The sequence below is a fragment of the Syngnathus leptorhynchus genome, chromosome 15 (assembly GCF_054491065.1).
Source record: "Syngnathus leptorhynchus isolate UIUO chromosome 15, UIUO_Slep, whole genome shotgun sequence".
Lineage (NCBI taxonomy): Eukaryota > Metazoa > Chordata > Actinopteri > Syngnathiformes > Syngnathidae > Syngnathus > Syngnathus leptorhynchus.
In genome coordinates, this window is record NC_141209.1 from 4,330,568 (window position 1) to 4,356,100 (window position 25,533).

Here is a 25,533-nt window from a genome sequence, read left to right on the forward strand (position 1 = left end):
TTAAGCTAAAGTTATGATTGCAACATGATTATACTTTTATGGTAAGTGGAGGATGCCTGTTGGACTCGCATTTCACGGCATTTAAATTCCAATGTAATCTCACTACGCAATAGTGCTCAATGCCTATTATAAAATGCATCGCAACACGGAAGAAAAATGAGGAAATATAAAGTATGTCTTGCCTTTCTTAGGTCGAGGGATATGCCGTGCAGTGTGAATTTTCTCAGGACGGAACAATTCTAGCGTCCGGCAGCTCCACCGGCTCGGCCCACTTCTACGACTATCACAACGCTCGGTTGCTTCGCTCCTTGCGAGCGCACAGCCAGCCGTGCCTGTGTGTGTGCCAACATCCCGTCCTGCCGGCCACCGCCGCCACTTGCGACTGGGCCGGCGAGATCAAGGTCTGGCACTGAGGATGAAGTCAAAAATGGAACTTAAATGTTAGGTAGGTGAAGACAATAAGCCAAATTGAATCTCTGGGGCACACAAACACGACACGGGCAAGTCATTATCTTGAAAAGCAAAATTCTCTTGGTCTCTTGATGCGTCTTTGTTCTCAGCAACTCTGATGTGACATTTCCCTCAACGTCTCAACCGGAGCGAGACCAAAGTAAAATGAATCGCTCACATCTGTCAGCGCTTTGTCCGAAAATCTCACCTGTCAACAAAAGAGCAATGACTTGCGAAAGCTTGTGATCCTTATTTTTGAATTGAAGTATCCTTAAAATACACAATAAGCCCGCTGCTGACATTATGGAATCGGATTATCAATCGACATTGTCGGTAACTATCGATTTGACTTTTGTGTTTCCATTGCATATACATGATTTGTTAATCTAAAATGAATAAAGCAGCTGGATTCCCAACACTCATCTTTATTAAATCAATACAGCAAAAATAGATAATCATGCATCAGACAGACATGTTCACATTCTGTTTTTTTTAGCGGGACCATTAAGGAGGTAGGACTGCACAGACCCACTTGAATTTCTTGCTCGGGCCGATCAACACATTCCATAAATATCATAACAACTGAATAGAAAATAGTTGTATTGTTGTGTAAAGATGCATTTTCCATCTGTCTCTTTCTGTATATCACCTCAACAAAAATAACAGTCATTTAATTTGTACACTGGTTATATTCATTTTCCAAAATTCTGTTACAATACATTCACTCACACCAAATAAACAAAATTGGAAATTTGACAAAAATGTTGAAAAAATATAGCGAATAAGTGCCATTTCTATTGACAACAGTTGAAGCCAGTGTTTGCAAAAAAAATAAGAGGTAGAAACATAATATTAAAAATTAACTGCTTTTTGATGATCTTCTCAATTTCACTAAAATCATTCCTTCTCCAATTTTGCTTTAGTAGCGTGCAAAAGGGAAGAAAAAAAAAAAAGAACATGAAGGGCTGTCTAAATCGTGATGATCCTGTATGTCATTTTAATGGAATTCACTCAAATGAAAATAATGACTTCCAAACTCAACATAAAAAGAAACCGTATTAAAATAATGTCTTTTGATCTCATTATTAAGCAAAAGCCAAAATGTATCATCCTTAATTGGACAGTCTTGATTGGCATACTCGGTCGCATCAATGTTTGAGTCCTAGTTTTCTCATTTTATACAACTTTGCTTGTTTCACATATCATTAAATCCACTTGAATGTGAATCCACTGAATTCTTCCCCAAAAGCTCCCAAATGATATAAAACAAACCAAAAGTGATGTGGAAGATATTTCAATCTTGTTCCTATTCATACAAGAGGCTCACTCCCTTTCCCGAGACACCGCCTTTGTTACAAGATAAGACATTCCTTTATTTGTCCCATATACAGTATGTACACTCGTTAGATTCTGCAAAGTTGTGCCCCACTAAACGGAATTAAGGCAATTTAGCCAATGTCCTGCTACATGGATAATGATTGTGCAATACAACATCACATTTATGGATCCATTTTTTTGTCATTAAAAAATAATAATCATACAAAATCCAGCTGAGTTTTGTTAAAACTCTTGCAGCTTGCATCGGAACCATTGCATTGTTTCCATTTGAGTCGAGTCACTTTGAATTCATTTGATTAACTTTCTGTGGTTTGCTATACAAGCTCACTGTTGTTGATACAATAACATTGGAAAATGGTTATGAATAATAGTATCCCATGACACATGCTTTACATTGACTTACTATTTATATTTTGTTTCGAAGAAGAGTTAAGTTTCTTGCTGGTTTTCCTAACAGTATTCAGTATCAAAGATTTAGCACAAAGCACAGTACGTCCATGGTCTGTCTTGCTGAAAATGGTTTCATTCCAGTGACTCCCAAGATCAACAAAATGAATCGTCACTGAATTGCTACACCATTTTTCGCTAGCTAAAAGCTACACTTTAATATGACGTACGATAGAAAAGGTGTCGCAGACTCAATGAAACATGCCTTGGCTAGGATACATGAAACACTGAACACCCTCGTCACACCAAGTATGCTGCGGAGAACGTTTGAGACAGTACAGTACAGTACAGAAGGCTAGTAATCATCATCGTCATGCATAAAACAAGCTCCTTCCTCGGTGCTTCAGTTGAGCAGGGTGCCGTAGAGCTGAGCCTTGGTCAGACTGTCCTTCCTCGTCAGCCCAGTGCTGCCAAATTTTTGGTATCTCGAAGAGGTTTTCTTAGGAAGCGCCGGGCCGACGGCGCTCAGCGCGGAGCTGGAGCTCGGGCGTGGCCGAATGCTCGGCCTGGGGCTCGGGTAATGCTGAAGACTTGAGGCTTCCAAGGGACTTTGGTGTAAGGACTCGGCCGAGCTTGCCGCACTTAGATTGATAAAGTCCTTCTTGACACGCTCCTTCTCCTTTGAACTTCCTGAGAGCAATGAGCTTTCTGGATTGCCGTCCTTAGCCCGATACGTGGCGGAGTTCTTTTTCTGTTTACGAAGCTCCGCCGGCGGATGTTTGGGGCTGCGACTGGGCGAAGGGGAACCCAAGGCGAAACATTGATCCAGCATGTGGCTGTGGAAGACGTCATCTCCCTCTTGGTAGCTGCTGTAGTGAGATCCCTTGGCCTTGCTCGACGGGCCCATGGCGTAGTGGCACTCTGAGAAACTGTACGGCGAGCTTCGTCCTGTGACGTTCCTATAGGAAGTTGAGAACGTGTTGATATCTTCCACACTCAACTGCTTCCAGCGGCCGCTTAGATCGTCTTCTTGGACGTGGATGTCGGCCTTGCTTTCCAGGGTGGTACCCTGTACCTGACCCAACCCGGTTGTAGATCCCATGCTGTGAGACGAGGCCAGGCGAGGGGTGCTGGAATGGTACGGTTCACTGAAGCAAGAGCCGGTCCTCGTGTACGCCGGCGAGGTGCCCTTCTGCGGACTCCTCGAAGTCGCGATGTGCTGGATACTGTTGGACTTGGGGAAATCGGAGCCGTCTTTATCGTAGGAAGACATGCCTTTGCGTTCGTACTCCCCGCTACCGCCATCCCGCCAGTCCATGTACAGACCTTGGTGGGAAGTGGATAAAGTGCTACTACCAGTGCGTACACCCCCACCCGCTAAGCCACCTTTGTCATCTGAGGCGAGACTGAAACTCGAGTAGGAACTGGAGGCAGGGAGGCTTCCGGCACTGAAATCCTCATGGCGGTGAAAGGACGACGGCGGTTCATGATGGGCGAAGCTGCCAGAGTGGTAGGCTTCCTCGTCGGGGTTGCTGTCTGTGGAGTTTTGGGCATGGAGCTGGAGCAAAGTGGTTCCGTGGAGGTCGATGCTCTGCCGGCGGTCCGTTTCCTGCCAACGTTCGGGACAATACAGGGCCGTATCGCTACAGTACAGGTCGGAGGACTTGTACGCAACTCGGCGGTTGAAATGATCGTTACTCCCCGGTTCCGCCAGGGAGTCTCCATCCTGCGGGTGTGGACTCGGGGAGCGAGTAACGGGGCAACTGTTTCCCGGTTCTGGTTTTTCCAGTAACTTGGCAATGATGGTCGTGGGCACAGCGTCAGAGTAGTTGGAGTGGCACGTTGTCATGGTGGCTTCGCTACCCTGATTATGTTTCTTGATGTGAGAACTGACGCGTTCCTGGAAGTCCAGTGGCAGCTGAAACACAGAGAGACAAAAAAAAAACAACAACAAGATTAAAGCAGATGATTCGAACACTCTTTGGAGAATACAAAGTGAAATATTTTGTCATTATTTGTAGAGGTGAGCGTAAATGGTTCTCTTAAGGATATGTCTATTGCGTCACCCTTTAGGAGTTTCATTTTCTTGTTCTGCTTTCGAAAGTAATTCATTCTCGCGCAGTCCGGGCCTTCTCGGGGGACTCGCGCTATTTTGCCCTCTTCCAAATGAACTTGTCAGGAAACTGCTGAACACAACATCCATTTATTTATTTGTTCCACACAATTCTAACTCCTCTTACTCCGCCACGTCTAACTGTCAATTACCTATGTGGCTATTAAATTTAGCCAGTGTCAGTTGGATGTTCCAGTCATACCAACTCATCTTATTCTTTCATCTTCTAGCGGCCTCTTTTCCAATTTTTCTCAGTGTCCCTTTTTCCCTCACTCTACCATCAAACACATATCAGTTCCACAGGGAACATCTTAGATTCAGATTAAACCAGTGCTCCGGGCCTTTAGATGGAAATAGACAGAGAGAGAGAGAGAGAGAGAGAGGGAAAAAGATAGATTCTTTGTTTGGAAATAGAAGCTCGCCTCGGCATAAAATAACCTGCATCTTGTAAGTGTGGTCTATTTTTAGCTACTGCCAGTTTTCCAGGAGGAATACAGATGAAAAGTAGGTGAGGACACTTGGAGAGAGCTAGCTCAGCGTTGGTCGTTATCTGAGGCAAATCTTAATTAAGCCACTCTGTTTGGATTTCATAGCCGTAACTCCACCTTTGATGGTGTTGTGAAATCATTTACATATTTTATTCATCTGAATATAGAAAATGGATGGCCAGATAATGGCTCACCAAACACCTTGATAACGATGAAGATTGTAAATTGACGTTCATTGTGACGTTTGGTGGTTACAACACAACGATTAAATGAAGTCGAAAGAGCTCACCTCAGACATCTTGTGAGCTCTGTAATGAGATTTCGAGCACTGCAGCAGCTGGGCCGCCAGGTTGCAGTCTTTCCTGTACAGGTCCTGAAAATCAGACACAAAGCTCCATCATTCATGCGGCTACCAGACACAGCGAGAAGGGCTTTGGAGTTCATATTGCCACAGGGACAAAGCTCCAACACTTTAAATTACCGCTTTCTAATCGCCATTTAATTATTTTCTAATTAGGGGGAGACCTGGGTGGGAAGGGAGGGCTAATTATAGGTGCAGTGATGCGGTGTGATAGTAAGTAGTAGACCTCATAAAGGGCTTCCTGGGCAGTGTAATATAATTTCGACATACATATTTGATGGCAGAACATTGGAACTTACTGGAGAGCATCTTAATCATATTTTCTGTTCTCCGGCCATAAATTGGACAGCTCTCCTTGTTTAGTATATAATATAACCGAATGGAATGGCCGTCCATCCGTCTTCGTTTGACTTTATGAGGGCGAGGTGGAGCCGGTCCCCGCTGACTGAAGTTTTGGTACACCATGTACCGCTCGCATTATGTTTGTGTAGGTGGTTAGTAGTTTTTTTCACACTGTAAAATCAGGTCACTTAGAAAAGGTCACGGTTTTGTCGCTCCGTACTGTATCTCCAGCGTGGCGCAGCTCTGAGATTTTCTGTTTATTTATTTTGCCAGGGGGATCAAAGAGTTCGCTTTGACAGCTTTTGACTCCCCCGCTAGTTTGCTGCGACTTTCTTTCCAATCATTTTAGTATTCCATCTTTTGCTATTGCCGGGGGAACGTTAAGGCACCCCTGTGGATTGCGGAGACGTTTCAAATAGTTTGTTGGCGGTGTCTTAGTTTCAGTCGCTTCATAGTTAGCTAACACTATTGAATATCCCCGAGGCTGTACAATTTTCTCGAAAGGAAAAAAAAAAATCCATCTTGAGCCACCGTTATCCATAATGGCTCCACAAGTCTTTGGAATATCTCATGAGACAAGTAAGCATAGATTTGTTGTTGTGCTTTATGCCAGCAGAAATGTACTGACGGCCAGAAAAAACACAAATTCGGGATGCCAGACTCTTTCGTAGCTGCTCAGTACAATCGGTCACATTTGAAAATTACATGATTACATTTTATCTTTGATTATCAAGAAAAAAAGAAAAACCCACCATTCTATTCCATGTAATATTATTAAACCTGGCTCTAAAAAAATGATAAGATGATTGATTGTACTATCCTGTTTTCCCCCTTTGGGTGTAATGTGTGACAGCAGATAGCGGCAAGACCAGCTCATTAGCAGCGACGGCTGTCTCACACCAAACGCCGAGGGTTCAAAAAAAATGAACCTTGACTCCAATCAGCCCTGCAGGAAATGGAGAAGGATTGTCCAAATCCTCTTCTGCCACTCAAAAGGCCTCACGACTGCCAGAGAGCAAAAAAAGAGAATATCTAACCTGGCCTCCAGTCCTCACAGAGATCTTCATTTCAAAAGTAAGGCAAGACACATTGCCACGTGCGTCCCCTGGAGCTCATCTCCGGGATGCCCATTGCTAAGAGTATATTCACCCTAAAACAATTCCTCCTTCTATTGTAGCTTTTAAAAACAGAAATATCCAACGTCTTATGGAAATATGAGATTTGACTTTTATGATGAGTCGCCACTTCGAGCCAATGTCCATGTTGACGATAACAAGGCTGGATTGTGGAGCAGGAATGGAAGTAAAGCACTTGGGTGAGTATCCCAAATTCCTGTTTCAAATATATACTTCAAGCTAAATTAAAAGCTTTGTTTTGCGAAAAATGACCGATTTTTATATATTCAGTGATTGCTATATTATTTGTATTTTTTTGGCCAAACTTTATCGGAATCAGCGAGTCCAGAAATGTGCGTTGATTGTAAACTACTCTTCAAGCCAATTATTCCTTTGTGTAGTTTTAAGCTATTCTCTTTTGGGAATACATTTGTATGCAGACAAGGCACTTATTGTTACATTAAATGCAGGCCAGGGTACTCACGTTGTCCTCCTTGAGTTTATTGATGGTGAGTTTGGCCTCCATGAGATGGTTGTTGAGGACGATAATCTCACGGCTGAGGGCTCTCTTCTCTTCTTCGTGGTGCTGAGACTGAGGAACGCGAGGAAAGCAAATGTCGCAGTGTTATGGAAAAAGATTTTATAAAGATAACGTGTTAAAAAGGAGTCTAATGATTAAGACAAAGCAGGATGAGAGAAGGCCCAGAAGAGAAATGAGGACGTCCTATGTGAAGCATCTGCCAGCAGCAGGTCTTAATTAAAAGAAGATTACACTCATGTATCTATTACACTGATGCAGAAAGACTTAGTACAAATGAGACACTTCCATTTTTGTCCTGATGGAATGAAGACAGAGGAACCTAATGATGCCGTTTGCTTGTTCCGAGTAGCCAAATGTTTTTTGTTGCGCCGCTTATTCATATTCACCACATGGTCCTCGTAGACTCCAAAGTTTTCTATTGATTTATTTTCAAACTTTTGTTTCGGAAAGCCTTGGTTTGGAATCCCAATGGATTTTCTTTTAAATAAGACAAGTTCTTTCGACCAGTAAGCATACTAAATAGAGAACATTTAAATTGAAGTTAAAAAAATACATTCTAAAATCTGCGATATAATGAATTCGTTATAATTATTATACATATTAAAATTGATTCACTGCCGAAGACTGTTGCCAGTAAATGAGTAGTTGAAAAAAGTCATCAAATCTTTGGTTAACATAAAATAATCATTATAAATCATTTTTAAACAAATCATGTTGATAAAAATGAAATGCGTATTTGAAAAGGAAAAAAAAACAATTTCAGGGAATGGAAACCAGCAACCACTGAATGGAATATTAACAAGTGAGATTACCCCCCCCCCCCAACCACTCATCTCTCACAAGTACAGGACTGGACAATCAATCTAATACGTGGCAATTAATGTCAGTTGAAGCAATAGAGCGCCATTGATATTCAAAAGCAATCCCGTCACCGTGTCGTTCATCAGCAGACAAACAAGCAGACACTCTCCCGAGCTCATTACGGGAGAATTCACTTGTGTTGGTTGACCATGTTTCAGTTCAAATGTGTTGTTGTGTGCCGCCTTCTCATTTCTCATTTGATGAAGTATTATAGCAGTCGTGGTGTGTCCTCCCGAATGGAGACGCGTGTAGCGCCTTCGCTCATTAAGTACAACACTGTGATGATGCCATAATGGCTGGTGTGCAATAATGCGTTGTAGTTTAGCAAGAACTTTGAATGTGCAATTATATGATACCAATCGCTAATCAGTATTTCCCATTTGCTGTTATAATATTTCATATATATTGTCCCCCTTAGTTGAGATAGTTTACCCTCGGGAAATCTCAGAAAACGTCGCAGAAAGTAAATTTCCTAATATAACGATGTTCTCTTCTCAATTTGCTCACAATTGCAATTGTTTCGTTCAATACAAAACTATGGTGGAAGAGTATTTAAATCTTTCTATTATAGATCAATAAAGATACGCTACATTATTTGTAGTCAATAATGAATAACTTTCTCACCAATGAAGTGAGATTGGGTCATTTTCAGCAGCACACTGTGGTTGGGAATGACTGTGAGGATCCCAGCCTTGCCGCAAATAGCAAAAATTACGCCAACTAAAAATGTTTTTTAATTGTCTCTAGATGTCACAAGATGGTGACGATTATTATTTTTTATATGATGTAATGAATACTGCGTAGCTTTGTTGCAGTCTACAAGAGCAACATATTCGGCATATTTAAAAAATAAATAAATAAATCAACACCATTCCCTGTGCACTTTGTCAAAAATATAAGTATTAGTATTAATTAGTTGTCGCAAAGCCGGCAGAAAAGTCACAGCTGCTTGCCTTCTGTCACAGCGTCACATTGTCACCAATCATTCGGGAGCAAAATCCCCTCTCCAAAAAAACTTGATATGCAAATACTGTATTCATATTTGAGGGAGATTGGCCTGGGGGGTGCTTTGTTTCCCAAACACACGGGGGCTTCAGAGACACACTGCTGACAGCCCAAATATGCAAATGTCCTCTCGGCACAAAGATAACTACCCAACCTGCCAGCGCACATCCCAACAAACCTCTTGCACACACACACACGCACGCAAACAAAACACAACACGCAGCTGGTTTTGGCCTCGTGGAAGAAGTGCTTCAAAGTGAAGTGGATTTAAAAAGTCTGTCACCTCCAGTGCTTTCACTTCTTCCACCTGAGATTCTGGCTTTTCACCGGACCACAAATGAAGTCCAAATCTCACGAGACGCAATTGTCGGAGACTTCACGGAGGAGTGCAAAATACACACAAAAAAGAAAAACACCGTGGTGTTCTTTTCCTCATTAAAGAGGATTTTCAGATCAAATACAACCTCTCTGTGCATATTGTGAACTTAGGAAACAAAAAGTTAACTTTTGTATTGCGGTCTTTGGAATCCAAAGATTCTCAACCACTGTGCTGTGGGGATTTTTTTTTTAAAGTGGTCCAAAAAATATGATTTACTGTATTTCTTTGTGGTACTGGGTGGAATTATTTTCTTTATTTTTTTGGTACTGAATGTTTGAGAACCACTAATTGGGAATGAGAACAAGGACTTAATTTGAGTATTGAGAGATTCGCATCTTGTGTTAGCTACGCGTTTATGTCAATACACACGTAATTCTCTTCAAGTGGTATTGAGGTCGTGTTTCTCGTGTTGCGCAACAGTCTCGAGGCCCGTTGTCTGTACGTCTGCCGTCATCGCTATCAAACAGCGGGCATTTTTTCTGACTGCTAATTAACGCAGGGAGAGCGGCAGCATCACACTGCTGTGATTCATGAAAGGATTTTTCAACATTATTTACTTCAGATACTCACTGTTTGTGTTTTGAACATTCATGGCTTCCAGGATTCTTGATAATATAAATGCAGACGTAAGCTTCATTTAAACAAGTCACGCTGTGAACCGTGTTTGTCGACCTCCGAGCGTTCCGCTTTGGAGGCTTTGATGTCGTCGATTAAGAAATGTGCCTCCGCGCTTTACATCGGGTGATGCGATTGCCCGAGAAAGTGCAGCGCGCGACATAGTTTTGTGAAAGACATGCTAAACGTGATGGATTAACTGCATCGAGCGAGTGTGCCAAGCAGCTGTCCATAAAGCTGATGAAGATCTTGAGAAAAGAAAAAAAAAAATGCCGACGTCAGCTCCTGCCAAGGTCTCTCACTTTTAAGCCCCAAGCCTTCCTCATGGGTCATTGTGTTTCCCAAAAAAAAAAAAATCTACCTCTCAGCCGGTCTCAGGCAATTTACTTCAGCTACTTCCTTTGGCCTCAAATTATAAAACGAGAAAAGTAACAAACAAGCTTTCCACCCACTCCTCTCCTTTTTTTTTTAATAAACAAAAAAACATGTACAGTGGTTTCGCCTATTGTTCGGCAATTAAAAAGTGAATTGAAAAAGAAAATTGGCTTCCGCAGTGAATAAAGATTTTATTGTGGTGGAGGGCTGACACAAGAATAATTTCCATAATTTCCTATGAGGAAACTTGACCATCAAAAGAATCACCCTGTTCTGCCCATTTTGTCAGTTTATAATACCTTAAATTCCAAAGTGTACCCACTAAATGCTATTCAAATGAATTCAAATAGAATTGGATTCAAAATCCCCACTGAACCAATTGCACGGCCAGCCGCCGCCAAAATATCCATCGAATATTAACGTCGGCTCGCTTTCACTTGGTTAAAAATAGTCTTTCACTACTCCGCAATGATAAAGTGCATGGCAACAGCTAAAGGTTTCCATTTGTCTTCAGCACGGAACGTGCGCAACAAATCAACCCCACCCCCCCCCCCCCTCCATTTTGTTTTTTGGCATCTCCATGCCAGATTGTGTGTTGTGTTTTGCAGGGGATGCACGCTATTTGAATACGCTCCATTGCGGGACAATGTTAGGCGACTCCCCAATGAGGTGAACAATAATCTTATTAGGAAGAGTGAGACTTTGATTTCCTGCCAGTGGCCGAGCGAGAGCGCCTGTTAGTTAGACGACCCTGCCAAAGACTCTTAGGAGGATTACAGGGAGAAAACAATTATTTGCAGCACCATGGACAGCTCCTTTTCAAAACCTATGTGGTGCTGTTTTTTTTTGAGGAGGGGGGGGAGTGCCCTAAATTGGCGGGCCAGTTTTATAATTGCATTATATACATAATTCACATTCTTGTGTTTGAAGAAAGGCTTTTAAATAATGCAATGGTTACTTCTCAGCCATAGCATTGGGGTTGTTTAATTTAGGAGCGATCATTTCTCATCACACTCAACTTTAGATCCAACTGAAAACACAAACACAATGAAAACGCTCTCATAGAAACTGCTGTTGGCCACAGCTCACACCCAGTCACTCGCATTGAGTATTCTATAAATGTTATGTGTTTAAATACTTTTACTGTATGTTTTTAAAAGTTCAACACCTACGATGTCAGTTGCAGGCGGATTCATAGAGTCTCTTAATGAACATGTTGAGCTGGAAGTCCGGGCTCTGCAGTGTTTATATTATCTTTCAGCCGAGCAAACATTTTACGAGTAATTTACCCTCATAATTCATCTTCATCTCAATCTGAATCCTTGCAGTGTCATCACAAGCGCCGTGAGGACTTCTCGGTCGACCTTGTCCGCTCTCTCGCTCCTCTCTTAATTGTACCTCTGATTTCATCTTTCCTTTTGTGGAGGACATCTTTTGCAAAGAAACACTCCCAGCCTCTCGTAATGCTTTTGCGTGGCGTGACATCAAACCAAACGGTGATGCCGCAAAGCCCGCATCCAAGGCGGGAAAAAAAATGAATGCTGTTTCAGACAGGTGCTGTGAAAAGATGACAGTATTCACCTGACTGGAATGTAATCATGTGTGTGTGTGCAACCGAGTAGATGAATAGGCCCTGATGGGAGCAGGTTATTATTCTTGCCTCCACAAGAAGGATTGCTTGAGAATAGCTCAAGCTGCAGTGGAGTCTGCACACGTTCTATTTGCAATGCTCTTCTGATTTTGGAATGAATATTGCTGCCTTGGTCGTAAAGAAATCGCCCACGCATTTGCAGTTTCATTCATTCACAAATTTACTAGTCATGTTTTTGCAGCTTTTTATGTAATACTGTAAGATCCCACAAGATGTTGCCAAAGCTGTGGAACTCTCTTAACTTCCAGTAATAACCCAGGCGGAAAAAATATATATAAAAAAAGAATGTGCATTATCGATTACAAAATTTCTCAGATTGGCAGAAATACATAATTTCACTTTTCGCTCTCCAACACATTTTTCTGACTCAAACGAACTTGCTATGACAACCTGGAAAATTCAATTGATCCATGTTGCTTCTTTGAACAAACGAGTCTTTAACACGAGGGACTTTATCGAATTCAGACATGAAAGTGAGGCGAAATCTAACCCCCGTTAGCCTGCTTAACTTGTCAGGGGTCAATATAGTACCTGCGACCGGCTAATCATTTCCAACAGTCCCTTTTTCTATTACATTGTGTGTGGCGGGACCCCCATGGATCAAACTCGTGATGAGATTATGATCCACTCGAATCGAGATACTCGATGGACGGACCTAGCTTGTCGGGGCCCTGTCTCATTATTTTCACTGATAGCTTCTTAAGCTCCTTCAAACTCTCCTCCTAATGTGATTGGTTGACTGAGCGTAGCAACAGTTAGCCGTAATAGTTTTCAAACAGATTTATGAGACGTGGTGTATGTATGAGAAAGACTTCAAGAATAGGAGTATAAACAACGTCAATGTCTTACCGTCCTGTGCATCTTGTCCTCCAAATCCTGATTGATCCTCTGCAGAGCCGCATAGCTGCTCTGGATTCTAAAACAAACAAACAAAACAAAACAATTGCACCATCTATGAATGCAAAGCACAACATATGCTAACAGTCGCTGTACACGACTCAACCATCTGCACTTATGTTTTGATTTTACAAAGGCAGGACTTCAATTGCGGCACTTGAATGGATGAAATTTGTGGCATATGTTGCATTATTGACTCACATTTGAGATGCAAAAAATGAATTGATGGTTTGCTCGAGTACGAACAGAGGAGGAATATGTGTAAATATTTAATGATCACACATCAGTAAGATTGTGCAGAGCTTTGTTTTCTTTTATTATTGTCTTAAAAAAAAATAGGCCTACGGTTGACTCTTTTTATGTCTCTGCTCCATTGCACGCTCGCTACGGATTTTTCTGGGGCCAGTGCCGATTCTGATACTAATTAAAATCTAAAATGACTGAAATAACTTCTGTTTTGCTTTCACGTTTAATTTTACCACAAAGGCTAAAACAGCCCATTTTTTTGCAATTTCTTTGGCGGGGAAGCGAATGTTTGAATGTCATTATCTTTTATATGTTTTAATGCTTTAATGTGTAAAACAAGGGCAGAAATCAGCCAATTAGTATGATGTGCCAATTATTTACTCGATGATTAATCTCTAGTAAGCACACTCTTAATAGAAGAAGAAGGCCACATTTTGTTCTTGTGATCTTGACCTTATCTTTTTTTCCCCCTCTCTCTTTAGGTAGCATGATGTTGTTTATGAATCCATGAATCAGCCGTCGACAAAAATGATGGAATAACGACCAGTGAGAGCTTTGAGAGACTAAAGGAGGTGAGTAAATGAACACAAAGTAGCGGCGGTGGGCGGGCAGGCGAGGACGAAGTGTCATGGTTGAATTGATGGAGATCAAACAAGTGCGGCGAGAGTGGCCATTACCACACTGTGTTCTCATTTGCGGCGAGTATTAAGAGGCTGCGACTGTTAGGCTCTTAGTGCTCCTTGTTGCCGGATGATTAAATCGTATAATATTATTTCCAACTCCCTCGATGATACCATCATGTAGCTAAATTCAACATACAGCCGGGGTGGGGGGGAGGAGCGCTTATCATGGCTTCCTCTTCTTAAGACTTCAATTAAATGAAATGTACCAAATCCTCTCATATGAAGCACCGTAATGCACAAGAACATCTTCCACAAAAACGAAATCTTGGAAAAAATGATGATAAATAAACATCCATTAAATGTTCTATATAGGGGACATGGATATGTAGAAAAAAAATATTAATGACATTTTTCCATTAGCGTGAAGATAGTAGCCTGTTCTTAAGGCGCCATCGTTTCAAATACCAAACATGAATTATTTTATTGATCTTATATTTGCTTTGAACTCTTTTCTCCAATACTTTCCATACTGTTTAGTTGTTCTTTATTTGTGTCGAATATTGGATCAAGGTAAGTTTAGCCAAAAACTAAAGCCAAAACATAAGCTTTCTAGAAATGCCGCCAACTATGGTAGGCCTTCAGTCCTTGCACCCACCTGCGTAGCTTCTCCGTAAACTTCTCCAGCTCCTCCTGGGCCCGCCGCAGTTCCGTCTCCAGGTACTGACGGGTGGAATCAAACTCGCTTTCCACCATCTCTAGCTTGTGCGTGGTGTATGACAGGCGCTTGCGGAGGTCCTCCTTGTGGTCGTGGAAAGAGCTGAGGGGGGCAAAGCGTCAGGTAGAGTTGTTCATTGAGAAGAGGAGGTGGAGTCAGCATGTGTGTTTGCTTGTGGATCCGCTGTAATTCAGTCTGGAGGCGAGAGAGGTAGCATGCAGGAGATGGATGGATGAGGAATACTAATCGGGAAGCATTCACAGGAAGGGAGCAGTGCTGAGAAACAAGCTCCCAGAGGTGCAATGCCGATTTCCTGTGCAACAACTCTCCTGTTGAATTTCTTCTGGAATTGGACTTTCTCGTCTTTACGCACACTCCTAATTAGAGGGGGACAAAATATTTGCCCCAAAATGTAGGTTTTCAACCTACCACACGCTTGTGACCTTAGTGCACCATCTGCGAGTGGCGTCTGTTTAATTTGCTTGAATTAAGTCAGCAGGAGCGGCCGTTGACGTTTCCGCGCTTTGGCGGCTGATCCACGACAGGAGGCGAGGCTGACAAGCGGCTATGAAAAGATGCCACATTAGCTTTAAATGGCTTTTTAATGGTGGCGAAACCCCCCCCCCCCCCCCCCCCCCCCAACGATGAATTCATTCCAGTCAGTCCCAGTGAATGAAATGGATCCTCCTTCGCTTTAATGAGGAACACGCTTGACTCGCCTTACCTTCTCTTTTGATGTTTGCAACCATTTCTCTGGCTTTTGAGGGCTGTTTTGCCAATGTATATCTTTTTCATAGCTTTTGAGTCTGCCTCGGCTCACGTGCGTGACATAAGTTGCCGCCGCCGCCGCTGCTGTTGTTGCTGATGCTGCTGCCGAGATTGAACTCTAACCATAAAGCAAATCTCTTTAAGTTTTGCCCGGGGAGGCAGACTGGAGTTGGCTATCTGCGGTAGACCCTGGCGAGAGAGCAGAGGGGGTGGGGGGTGGGGGAACAAACAAAAACAGCTTTTGAGGCAGCACACACTTGATGGAACATTTTGTTTTGTTGAGCAAAGGTTTGTGTGCATTCGGAAAAAGCCGCAATCTTACAACTGAGCACGGCAGCGGGATGTGATTCTGAGGTTTAATACTTCATTGGTAATATTCATGCTATTCGACAAAACATTCCAATACCTCATAAAAAATATCTACAAAGTCTACTGTAGCATCCGAATAGCTCCAAATACTTTTCAGTTGATGCTTAACTCATATTCAATCTATTTTATGTCAAAACATGTTGACAAAAAGTTAAACAGAAGCTGACCTAAGCTAAACCCCGCAAATGAATTACAAGAGAGAAAAGACATTTTTTTTCTTTTCTTCAAGGCACAGTTTCATGTAAAGAGGCACGCAGCCTGCAGACATATTGAGCTATCGACTGGCTGAGCGCAGAGGTCATTCCTCAATACATCAGTGCGATGATGAATGCGTGCGCGTGCATTTGTTATCCTGCCTTGTGCAATCCCGATCACCCGATCTAAAAAAAAAAAAAAAAAAGGAAATAGGCTTCAGGTAAACCTTTGCCAGCTCTACACCGCTGCGAATTATGAGCTATGTAATTGGATATGGTCCTTTCTGTTCTGAGTGCGACATATAGATCATAGCCGAGAAAACAGTACCTTCACTAAAATGTCACTGTGAAGTATTGTTGGCCAAGGGACTCAAGTAACTAAAATACAGATTTATTTTTAGATTTATTTTTTATATCCCAAAATATATATTTTCTCCCCCAAAATAATTTTGGATTGGCGCAGGTAGAAAGAGGTGTTAGCGCTGTTGTGGGAGAGACCACAGCTCACTTTTTTGCCATCCAATTATTCCCTTTTAAAATGGGTCACCATGGCGGAAGGACTCGATAAAGTCAGGTTCATTCATTTGATAATTTTTTTTTAATTAATCGTAGATGTGGTAATCCCAAATTACAAGTGGCGTGACATGATCTGCTTTCCCAAAACTTCCCAATAAAAACGGTCCGCTAGACATTTCAGCAAGTCTCCAACATCGTCTCTTGAGCCGCAAAGTAAGCATAAAAGCATAAATGCAAACCGGCGTGGGCCTGCAGCACTACTTTTATCTCCTCCCGCAGAGTGTCAGCGTTGCGCTTCGACGCCAAACCAAAGTTGCACATTTTTCCGGCCTGTCGCTTTTCCTTAATGGCTCGGCGAATTATTACTTTTAATCTTCCTCCGACACCGGCTGGGGAAACAATGACGGTTTCTGGAAGCGCTGCTAGCGCGCTCGCTATACGGTTTTTCCTTATCTTTGAGGCAGCGGCGGCACGACGACACAAATAGTTGCTGAATTGCACAAGAGGCATGCACACTAAACTCCCTGCGGTGGGTATCATCTCCCAGGGGGATAAACGACAGCTTGCTACACCTCAGGTGCAGTTCGGCGAGGTAAACACAACGAGAAACAAGTCTCAAATCCTCTCCAAAGTCCTGATAGGATGCTGCGGCGCAGTATGTAAATCAGTCTCACGCTTCTGTCCTCAATTATTGAGAGCATTAAGACGACAAGTATGCATGCGCAGCCAGTACAAACACTTCCGAGCGAGACAATCGGCACATGGCGCGAGCTGCTTGTTTTTTCTTGTGCGCTCTACTTGTGTAATCTGCTTCTGAGCTTGTCGTAACTTCCGCGGCGAGTAAACAGTAATTGAGAACCTGCCACCAGAGGTGGCAAAAATACACACGACCGTACTCGAGACAAAGTACAAACTCTGAAATGTACTTAAGTAAAAACTGTTTTCACAAGTGAGTTATATGCAATATTTGAAATGAACTAATGATGACATCCCCCAGTTAAACGTCCGGCTGCGTTGGCGGCAAACGTTCCTTTTTGGAATGAAGACCAAAAAGTTCAAACTTAGATGAATCGGCCCATCACATATTTTCTTACGTGTGTTTGAGAGATTTTGTTTTGACTTTAGTTACTTCCCATCATCGCCTGCCTGCGGACTAACTGAAAAATATAAAGCAGAATGCAATTTTGAAGCCAATAAAGGCCACCGGCATCTATCTTTGATGTACAACGCTGAGCCTTTGCACCGGCCCGCAGGTTGATTTACTTCTAATGAGCCGTGGGAGAAGCGCAAGATGCTCTCCTCTGCCGTGACCAAATAACCATTTAAACATTAATGGGGCTGCCAAGTTCAAAATCGGCCATTATGTCAATAGATCGCGTGGCCGCTGGTGCCGGGTCCACTGCGAGCCGTAAATCTTGAAATTGTAGCAACCCAAAAATGTTTTCCCGCTTTTATTTTACAGCACAAAATGTAGAAATAGTCTATCCCTATTAAAATGAATACACATAATATTGAAAAATCATAGTTATTAGACGTAGTAAACGCAAACCTGATCGAGAGATTTTGTGTGATTGTTACCAAATTCAAACCACAAAAAGCTTGACGACTCAGCATATAAAAAAAATAAAAAAAACTCTATTAAGTAGACTTTGGAAATTCAGACTCTGAAGCTCGTGGGCACGATGATCAAGAGTGGACCCACAAAAAAAGTCTCAAGCTTGAAAAGTCTCAGTAAGTCAGCCATTTTGGTTCAGAGCAACATTTTAAGTTCATTACAGCAATTTTCCAGAGGTCCTTTAAAAGTCCAAGAGATTTAGCGAATTTCTATAAGCAATACTAAATCGCGTTAATTTGAATCTTGCAATTTCAAGAGATGACTTTTGCATTCACCAAACACCACAATGTTTGTACACCAAAATGGACCTTTGCCTTCTCTACTTCCCAGTCTTGTATATTTGCTCTGATGCAACACTGCAGCAACACCAAAGTCCCCGGTGAGTTCCCCGCAATAATCACGGCCGCAATAAAGCTCGGCCGCTTGAGAAACGATGAATATAATTCACAGCCCAAAGCGGACGGCTGCAAATGATTTTTCATTTCAATCTGCATGTCAAACGAATCCTAACCTTCAACAGGCTACTTTTGAAACATGCATGATGCTCATTATCAAAGAATCTCTACGGGAGGCCCGACACGCTATACTTAGTTTAACTTAGATGTTGCGTCCGTGTTTAGCGGGGGGGCCCCGGCAGCTCGTGTTTTGAATTCACTTTAGGCCGCGTCACCGCTCTGCAGTTTACCGACAAAAGAAGCTCGTGGGATTAAATTAACCGATAATGAAGAGCCTCCCCTGCTGACTCATAAAACTCCCCCCCACTCCTGCATATATCCTCTAGCCCTTAAACAGCACGTCGGGAAAAGAGCGGCGTACTCTTGATTTGCGCGGATGGGAAAACGAGAGGGAGCGTAATGAGCTTAGGAGGAAGGCGGCGAACGCTCGCTCAATTTGGAGTATTTGATACGAACATATCGGAAGGGCGCTGTGGGGGAAACTTCCCGTGCGCGTTCATTTTTTTTTTTTTAAATCGTTTGGGGTTCAGCGATAAAGATTTCATTGAGTTTTTTTCTCAAACCAATTACACAATAACAGAAATAATGTGCCAATCAGAGAAAAGGGTTCCTCTTGTAAAATATGAAACATAATAAAATAATGCTAATTTTTTTCAGTCATAAGTGGCTGTCTGATGGCAAACATAACTTTAACTTTATACCCAAACATAAAAATCATTCTGCTCGCCGAGTGATTTTTCTTCGCCAAGTCGCAGCGACAGTCACAATTTATGTTGAGTCTATCGAGTCGGTCCAATCGAAAGTGTCGTTACGACGGCCATCCCCGCTGTGTTCTCCTTCTGGCCGTTTGTGTCTTCCTTCCTTTCTTTGTTATCATCACACCACATACTGACAATCTGGAAGTCCGCCGTGTGTCACAGCACGGGGGGAATGGTGGCAAATTGTGTCTATGACGCTTGGAACTCAACGCAATGGCCCTCTGGGCTGCGGCAGACTATCCGCTATTGTGAACCGCGTGCGTCCCGCTGGGTTTTGACGGGCACGTTTGAGCGGGTTTCGGCAGACAGGCGTATCGCTGTCCCCCCAAGGGTACAATAAGGGTGCACTGCCACAAGCAGCACTTTCAGAAGATGAGAATGCAAAGGCGGCGTTTTGACTACGCTCCAATCGAATAGTTTGGTTGTGAACCTTTTCTAATCTTCAGTGTGTCTCGGACGTAATTGGACATCGGAGGTAAACTGCCGCGGGCTCGCACAGCATCTGCTCGTAGATGTTAAACGGCACGTTTGGAGCAAGGCGACAGATGAGCCAACTGTGCTGTGATGTCTCTTGATGGCGCCATTTTAATTGAATCGGCTTTTCTGACCCTTTGTTTAGTTGCTTGGTAACTCCGTGAAATGGGTAGAAACACATTGAGTTTGGAACTTTACAGATACTCAGCCTTTTTTCGTTATTTACGTTTTCTGGTAATTTGATTTGGAATATAGTTAGTGATCCCATCCTTGAATAGATATAAAATTCAACTAGTGAGTCACTAGCTGTTTTTGAAACGCACTTCAGTTAGAGCAAGCTGTACAAAATTCTGGTCATGTCTTTGAAAACTTCTTAGAAGGGCAAAAAAACACCGCACACAGCAATTTCAGCAACATGTACAAAATGTTCCAAACACCAACGGCGTCCGTTCCCGAGCTGCTTGACACCACTTTTTTTTTAAACTCGAGAGCAGATGATTGTGTTTACGCTTGATCTAACAAAGTACGCTCAGAGCTTCCTCATGCGGCAGGTCCTTAGTTCCGTAGGGTGACTCACTTTTTCCTCATTGTTTTGTTCAAAAGCAATTTAGAAGTCACCCCACATGTTGTGGCGAATTATGTGTTTGGCGGGAAGCCTCGTTACTGTGTGAATATGAACACAGATGGCCATGTCTCACTTGGCTGGGTTCTGCGTGAAAGGCACAAGCCGATACATCCCTTCTCTGTCACCCCCGGGCTTCCAGTTTTACAAAAACTCTGCGGGACCGAGGACATAGTCAAAACTCTTGAAAAACTTTTCTCCCGTGTGGTTTGTGTCACCTCAACCTAACCTGGACTTTGGCATGTTTTGTCAACATGAGATGATCTCAATATATTTGGCATCGATCCACTTTGGGCCTACAAGGGAGCCACAAAACGAGCGCCGGTGATAAGCTTTGCTTTATTATCCATGACAAGAATCATTCGAGGCAAGCAGGGAGGGAGCAGAGCCTCGCAGCGTGTTGTTGTTGTTGTTGCCGCCGATGCTGCCAGACGTTTGCTTGGCTAGCCTTCAATACAATCGAGTGTTCAGCCAACAGATTAGTCCAACATCTCCTCAAAGGTCTTACATCGAAAAAAACTGAACGGCTCATTGCAGTTAATGAGCCTCCATGTGGTGACATTGTGTTCATTTCATACACCTTGTTGCAAAGACATGAATACATTATTAAAACGATCTAAACAGTGGAACCTCCAAAATTAATGAGTCAACTCATTAGCAAATTCTCAAATGAAGTTATTATTTTTAAAAACAATTTTAGTGCTCGTATAAATGACTAGTTTTTTTCAGAAGCTTCATCATTTAGGCGTAGGCATAGTCTGAATTTTTTGCAGAATATGAACAGAATCTGCATGTCAGTAAATGAGGACCAATAGATTGTACCCCAAAAATAAGTCATAACAAATTACTTTGTTTGTTTTTCCTCTGACGTGGTGGTTTCTGGTCCATCACATTAGAGGCACAAGATGGGGCCGGAGTCAGCTGATTTTTATTTATTTTTTTAAACATTGATCGTATCGTGTCAAGTAATGATTGTTGACCTCTGTTGTACTTAATATGCGATACAAGTTTTCAGCACATTATGCAAGCAGAGTGTGAAGTTTGCTTGCTTTTTGTCGAACCCTCGCATCTCCACAACGGATCTTTCTCTCTCACCAGCTGGAGGTTAAAGCAATTAACTTGAACATGTCATGATGATGCTATCACACACATTTGCAGGCAACGTGCTGAGGAATACTTAATGATCACCCCCGTGAAAAAATTCCGATCAGTCACCAATACAAGTGAATAGACAGCCAAGCAACACATGGTCACAACCACTGCACCCACCGGTGAGGAGAAAAAAAAAAAAATTAACCGGCTCCCGTCTTACCGTCTAAACGCCTTCCGCCTCATTTTGGCCGCATGTGGATCCCTCCAGAATCGCACGCATTTCCTCTCATTGTGACTGAATCTTCACTGGACATGCACACGGAGTGAAAGTGAGGACTAAATGGGAAGTGGAGGGAGGAGGTATACGTCAAGAAGGGGAGGGCTGATGATGGAGAGTAGAAGAAGTGGGGGCAACGAGAAGAAGAAGAGGAGCTAGAGGTGCTCGGTGACACGACCAGGAGGAGAGGCGGAGTGAAAGTGTCTAACCTCGTGTCACGTTGTGTCTCTCCATTACCATCCTGGCGGGAAGAGAAGAAAAAGAGGGAAGGGGCGGGGGGGCGGGTGATTACATTTATTTTTCAGGCAGATTTATGTGCGCGAGCCCCTCTCGCGTGCCGTTTAACGAGCTCTCATGTCCCGTCAAACAAACACATCCGTTATCCCTCACCTTACCGTGTCACCAGTGAAGACGACGGCGCCGCCGCCGCCGGGCTAAATGACAAATGAGCAGCATAGAGAAGGAAAGAAAAATGCTGCACGCTGCAGAATGGGAGAAGAAACCGAGGGTGGGAGGACGACTCGCATCAAACGGCTTTTAATAATACATACTGGAAATACAGTAAACCCCCCTTCATCACGGGGATATGTTCCCGACCCACCCGGAATTTTCTAAATATTTATGCTGCATTTATATGACTTAATGGTGAAGACGTACTCAAAAAGCAGTTGGGGTAAAGACAAGACAATTAAAATAAAGTAGTTAAGTAAAAAATAGCCAATATTGGATCAAAAACAGATAGACGCAACTTTTGGGTTTTGAGTTCTTCTGTACTCCACAGCAATCCAAAATATGATGAGCTCTTTGCTTTTGTATGAATGGACGCAAACCCAGTGAACTTTATAGCATAGTTTGTTTAGCTTTTAGTGCGGAACCGTATCTCATCAATGTGTCAAAGCCAACACATGCTGCCAGGCTCCAAAATAAATGCACAGAGTTTACTAGCGCATCCGCCATCAAACCTCGGCTTTTACGATCATCATCATAAGAAGGCCAGGAGGATCTCTTTATTTTTATGTGCGTCATATCTCGTACTTATCCTCGGTATTTAAATTTAGAGTTGACAATATTGGGTGGTGCGGTGAGCGCGAGTGAGGTGCCACAAAGTGTCGTACGGACGTCACAAACAAAACCGGATGAGTCATACAGCTCCTGAATGAGGCGACGCTCGCGAATCCATTCTTTCCGTCACAGTGTGTGTGTGTGTGTGTGTGTGTGTGTGTGTGTGTGTGTGTGTGTGTGTGTGTGTGTGTGTGTGTGTGTGTGTGTGTGTGTGTGTGTGTGTGTGTGTGTGTGTGTGTGTGTCGGGTGGAGGGAGACCATCAGCATCAAGGGAATGCATCATTAATTTTGCAAAAATATTCCAAATGCTTTTATTTGCTTGTGCTTATGGTCACTTTGTGAAATACAAAACCCATTCAATGTTGCAGAAAAGCAAAAAAAAAAAAAAAAGAGGGAAAATGGCAGCCATGACACAATCATGACATTTTTATGAAATCAATCTTATTTCTTTGCCGGTGAATACAACACGCCTGAGGTGAATTTGCAGCAAAAGGTTGAATATATTTTCAATATTGCATGCCACTTGTCCTTGTGTTCATCTCTGCATTGGTGGAAAAGCTCTGAGGCTAGTAAAAGAAAAATGTTAATGCATTTAAATAGGAATTCAATGAGACCTTTACCGTGGCCCCTTTCAAAAACAACCCGCCATGTGAATGTCAATCGATCGGGCTGGAGATTCAGTCATAACGTAAAAAAATAAATAAAAAATGCTTTGACCTGAAGCAATATTTGACCACTCCGCTAAGATTGCAAGCTATATGTTTCTTTTGAGTAGCTATTCTTTATACACAACTGCTTTCCAAACTGGACAAAGGTTACTCACCGTGATGTTAACTGCTCTGGGCAGCGAAATGGACCTGTAGGACATTCTGGGAAAACCCTCCGGCCACTTGGACATGGGACACGGGTTACTCCTCGCCTCGTAACTGACTTTCTTAAACTTTCCCATCCCTTCCCTTTCCTTTTCCCTGCCTTGATCCGTTTCTTTTATTTTCTCATCTGCCAAGGCTCCATTTCTCTCCCAAAGACTTCTGTCGTCCCTCTCGCTGCCTCTCTCCGGCGCCTTTTTCAGGTGCGTCTCATTTCTCTCTTTGATCAGGGTACCATTAGCCATGAGTTCATCAAGTTGCCTCACTCTGTCAATGTCCGTCTCGAGATAAAGCCTTCCGGTGGAGCCCTGCGACTGTAACTTGGTACAAAGCTCTATGCCGGGCTCTCGGTATGAGGGACTTTCTGTTTTTATTTTCCGCAACATGTCCGCCGGTTCTAAGACCTTGCAGCTGGGTAATGTCTTGCTCCACTGGTGAATGGAGCTTGTGATGTCCTTTGAGTCGTTTTCATTAATGGTCTGGAGGTTGGAGCTGGTCGGGCTGCACCACGAGCTCATAGGCGCGCTTGGGTTCGTTGGAGGAGAATGAAACGACGCCGCCGGGGTTTGAGATGACTGTGCCGTCGGAGGCGATGGGTAGCGGTGTCGCAAGGTGGATTGTTGCGAAGAGCTGCTGTTGGATTTCAGCACCCTGCCTGTCACCTCGTTGAGGAACTGCGAGAACTTGACCCTGTCCTCTTTCTTCTTTTCTTCTTGCGGAGTTGAGACTGCCGAGACCTCCTTGTTTGGACAAGAGGAGTTGGTGCCATGGGCCTCTGCGTCTTTTATCTGTACTGTGTTGGTCTTCTCCAAATCAACATCAACTTCTATTTTCGGGACGGGACTTGTAAAGATTAGATTTTGGTAAATTATTTCAGGCTCTACCACGGCACTAGTGGACACCTGCTCTCTGTTGCCATCCGATTGCTCTGTGCTACCATGCTTCGAAGATGTCCGAAACAGGCAGGTAGCTCCTGAGCTCCAACTGTTGGTGTCCCAACTTCCATCATCGTCACTGGAGCTCCCGATACCGCTTTGTAGACTAGGACTGGTACTCCGCTCACTTGGGCCCGGGCTGGAATTGTCTAGGCTGCTGAGCGATCGCCTCCTCAACCCCGAGAGAGATCCCTTCAGTCTCGGTGTGGAGAAGTTTGGAAGAGATCCTTGAAGGCTTGGTAGTGATCCTTGCAGGGAGGTTACAGAACCACACATGTGTCTTTTGTGGTCTTTTGGTTTGGTGGCATCGTGGAGACTTGAGAGGGAAGCTCTAATTAGCGGAGATGACTGACGACGCAGCGGAGGATCCTCCTCGTGGTCGCTATACGGGCCCGAGAAAACCGGACAAGACGCGGTGGAAGAACAAGAGCCACGATCCTGTCGACTCGACGCCATTCTGGATCTCGGTCGTCTTTTCAAAGTAGCCATGTTCTTCTTTTTTGCCCTTCTTCTTGCCGGCTTGGCTGACAATTTTTTTATCGACTCGAGTCTGACACCATCGTCTGATATGGACACGCACAAGTGAACCATGTCAGGCTCGGTAGCGCAGCGTTCCGGCAGCTTTTGGTTCTCTCTCCACTGCCTGTCCCGATTGTCCAATGCCGGGCTCTTGCAGCGTGACACACTTTCACTTGTTCTGCGGATTACCCAATGAGAACACAAAGTGGTTTGAGTCTGATTGGTAATTTCACATCAACAAACCTAGTTTCATTTGCTGTCAATCGTTTTTCTCCTTTACGATCAACGGCTAGCATCCCACGGGCTAGCGCCGCAGGCGTTATCCAATTTGAAATGTGTATCGATATGGCTGGCACTGGAAATTCAGGTCATTATTATTGAGCAGCGCTACCATGTGACTTTTGGGTTAGGGAGCACCAGGCCAAGCTTATCACTTGATGGCTGAAGCGCAGTTTGGTAGCAGTTACCACAGTTTTGAAGAAAAAAAAAAAAAATCTATTTCTGAT

The 25,533-nt window shown here is 43.3% G+C and overlaps 2 protein-coding genes across 13 annotated transcripts in view; one reads left to right on the forward strand and one right to left on the reverse strand.

Annotated features, from left to right (window-relative positions):
- The window catches only part of wdr25 (WD repeat domain 25), a 42,546-nt gene that overhangs the window by 13,465 nt on the left and 3,548 nt on the right, over positions 1-25,533 (forward strand). For 8 of the 12 annotated variants that reach the window (XM_085931798.1, XM_085931800.1, XM_085931796.1 and 5 more), the window contains 2 exons: positions 192-445; positions 6,336-6,482. In XM_085931798.1, coding sequence (XP_085787924.1) covers positions 192-413 — 222 coding nt within the window. In that variant the 3' untranslated portion in view covers positions 414-445; positions 6,336-6,482. Of the gene's footprint in view, positions 1-191; positions 2,640-6,332; positions 6,483-13,646; positions 13,737-25,533 lie in introns of those variants that run through there. The other 4 variants (XR_015068325.1, XM_085931801.1, XM_085931806.1 and 1 more) reach the window with 4 other exon arrangements.
- On the reverse strand, positions 873-25,145 carry begain (brain-enriched guanylate kinase-associated). Its single transcript, XM_085931794.1, has 7 exons — positions 23,528-25,145; positions 21,852-21,883; positions 14,443-14,604; positions 12,871-12,937; positions 7,079-7,186; positions 5,066-5,149; positions 873-4,093 (listed from the first exon to the last, which is right to left on the reverse strand). The coding sequence occupies exons 1-7, from the start codon at positions 25,097-25,099 to the stop codon at positions 2,579-2,581; spliced, it is 3,540 nt and encodes a 1,179-aa protein (XP_085787920.1). The 5' UTR covers positions 25,100-25,145; the 3' UTR covers positions 873-2,578.

Excerpts from the sequence above, each read along its gene's own strand:
- begain (XM_085931794.1), bottom strand. The coding sequence starts at position 25,099 with ATGGTTCACTTGTGCGTGTCCATATCAGACGATGGTGTCAGACTCGAG. Across the intron at positions 21,884-23,527 it reads CCAGAGCAGTTAACATCACG|GATGGTAATGGAGAGACACA; the intron begins GTGAGTAACCTT and ends TCTTCCCGCCAG. Across the intron at positions 4,094-5,065 it reads GAGCTCACAAGATGTCTGAG|CTGCCACTGGACTTCCAGGA; the intron begins GTGAGCTCTTTC and ends TCTGTGTTTCAG.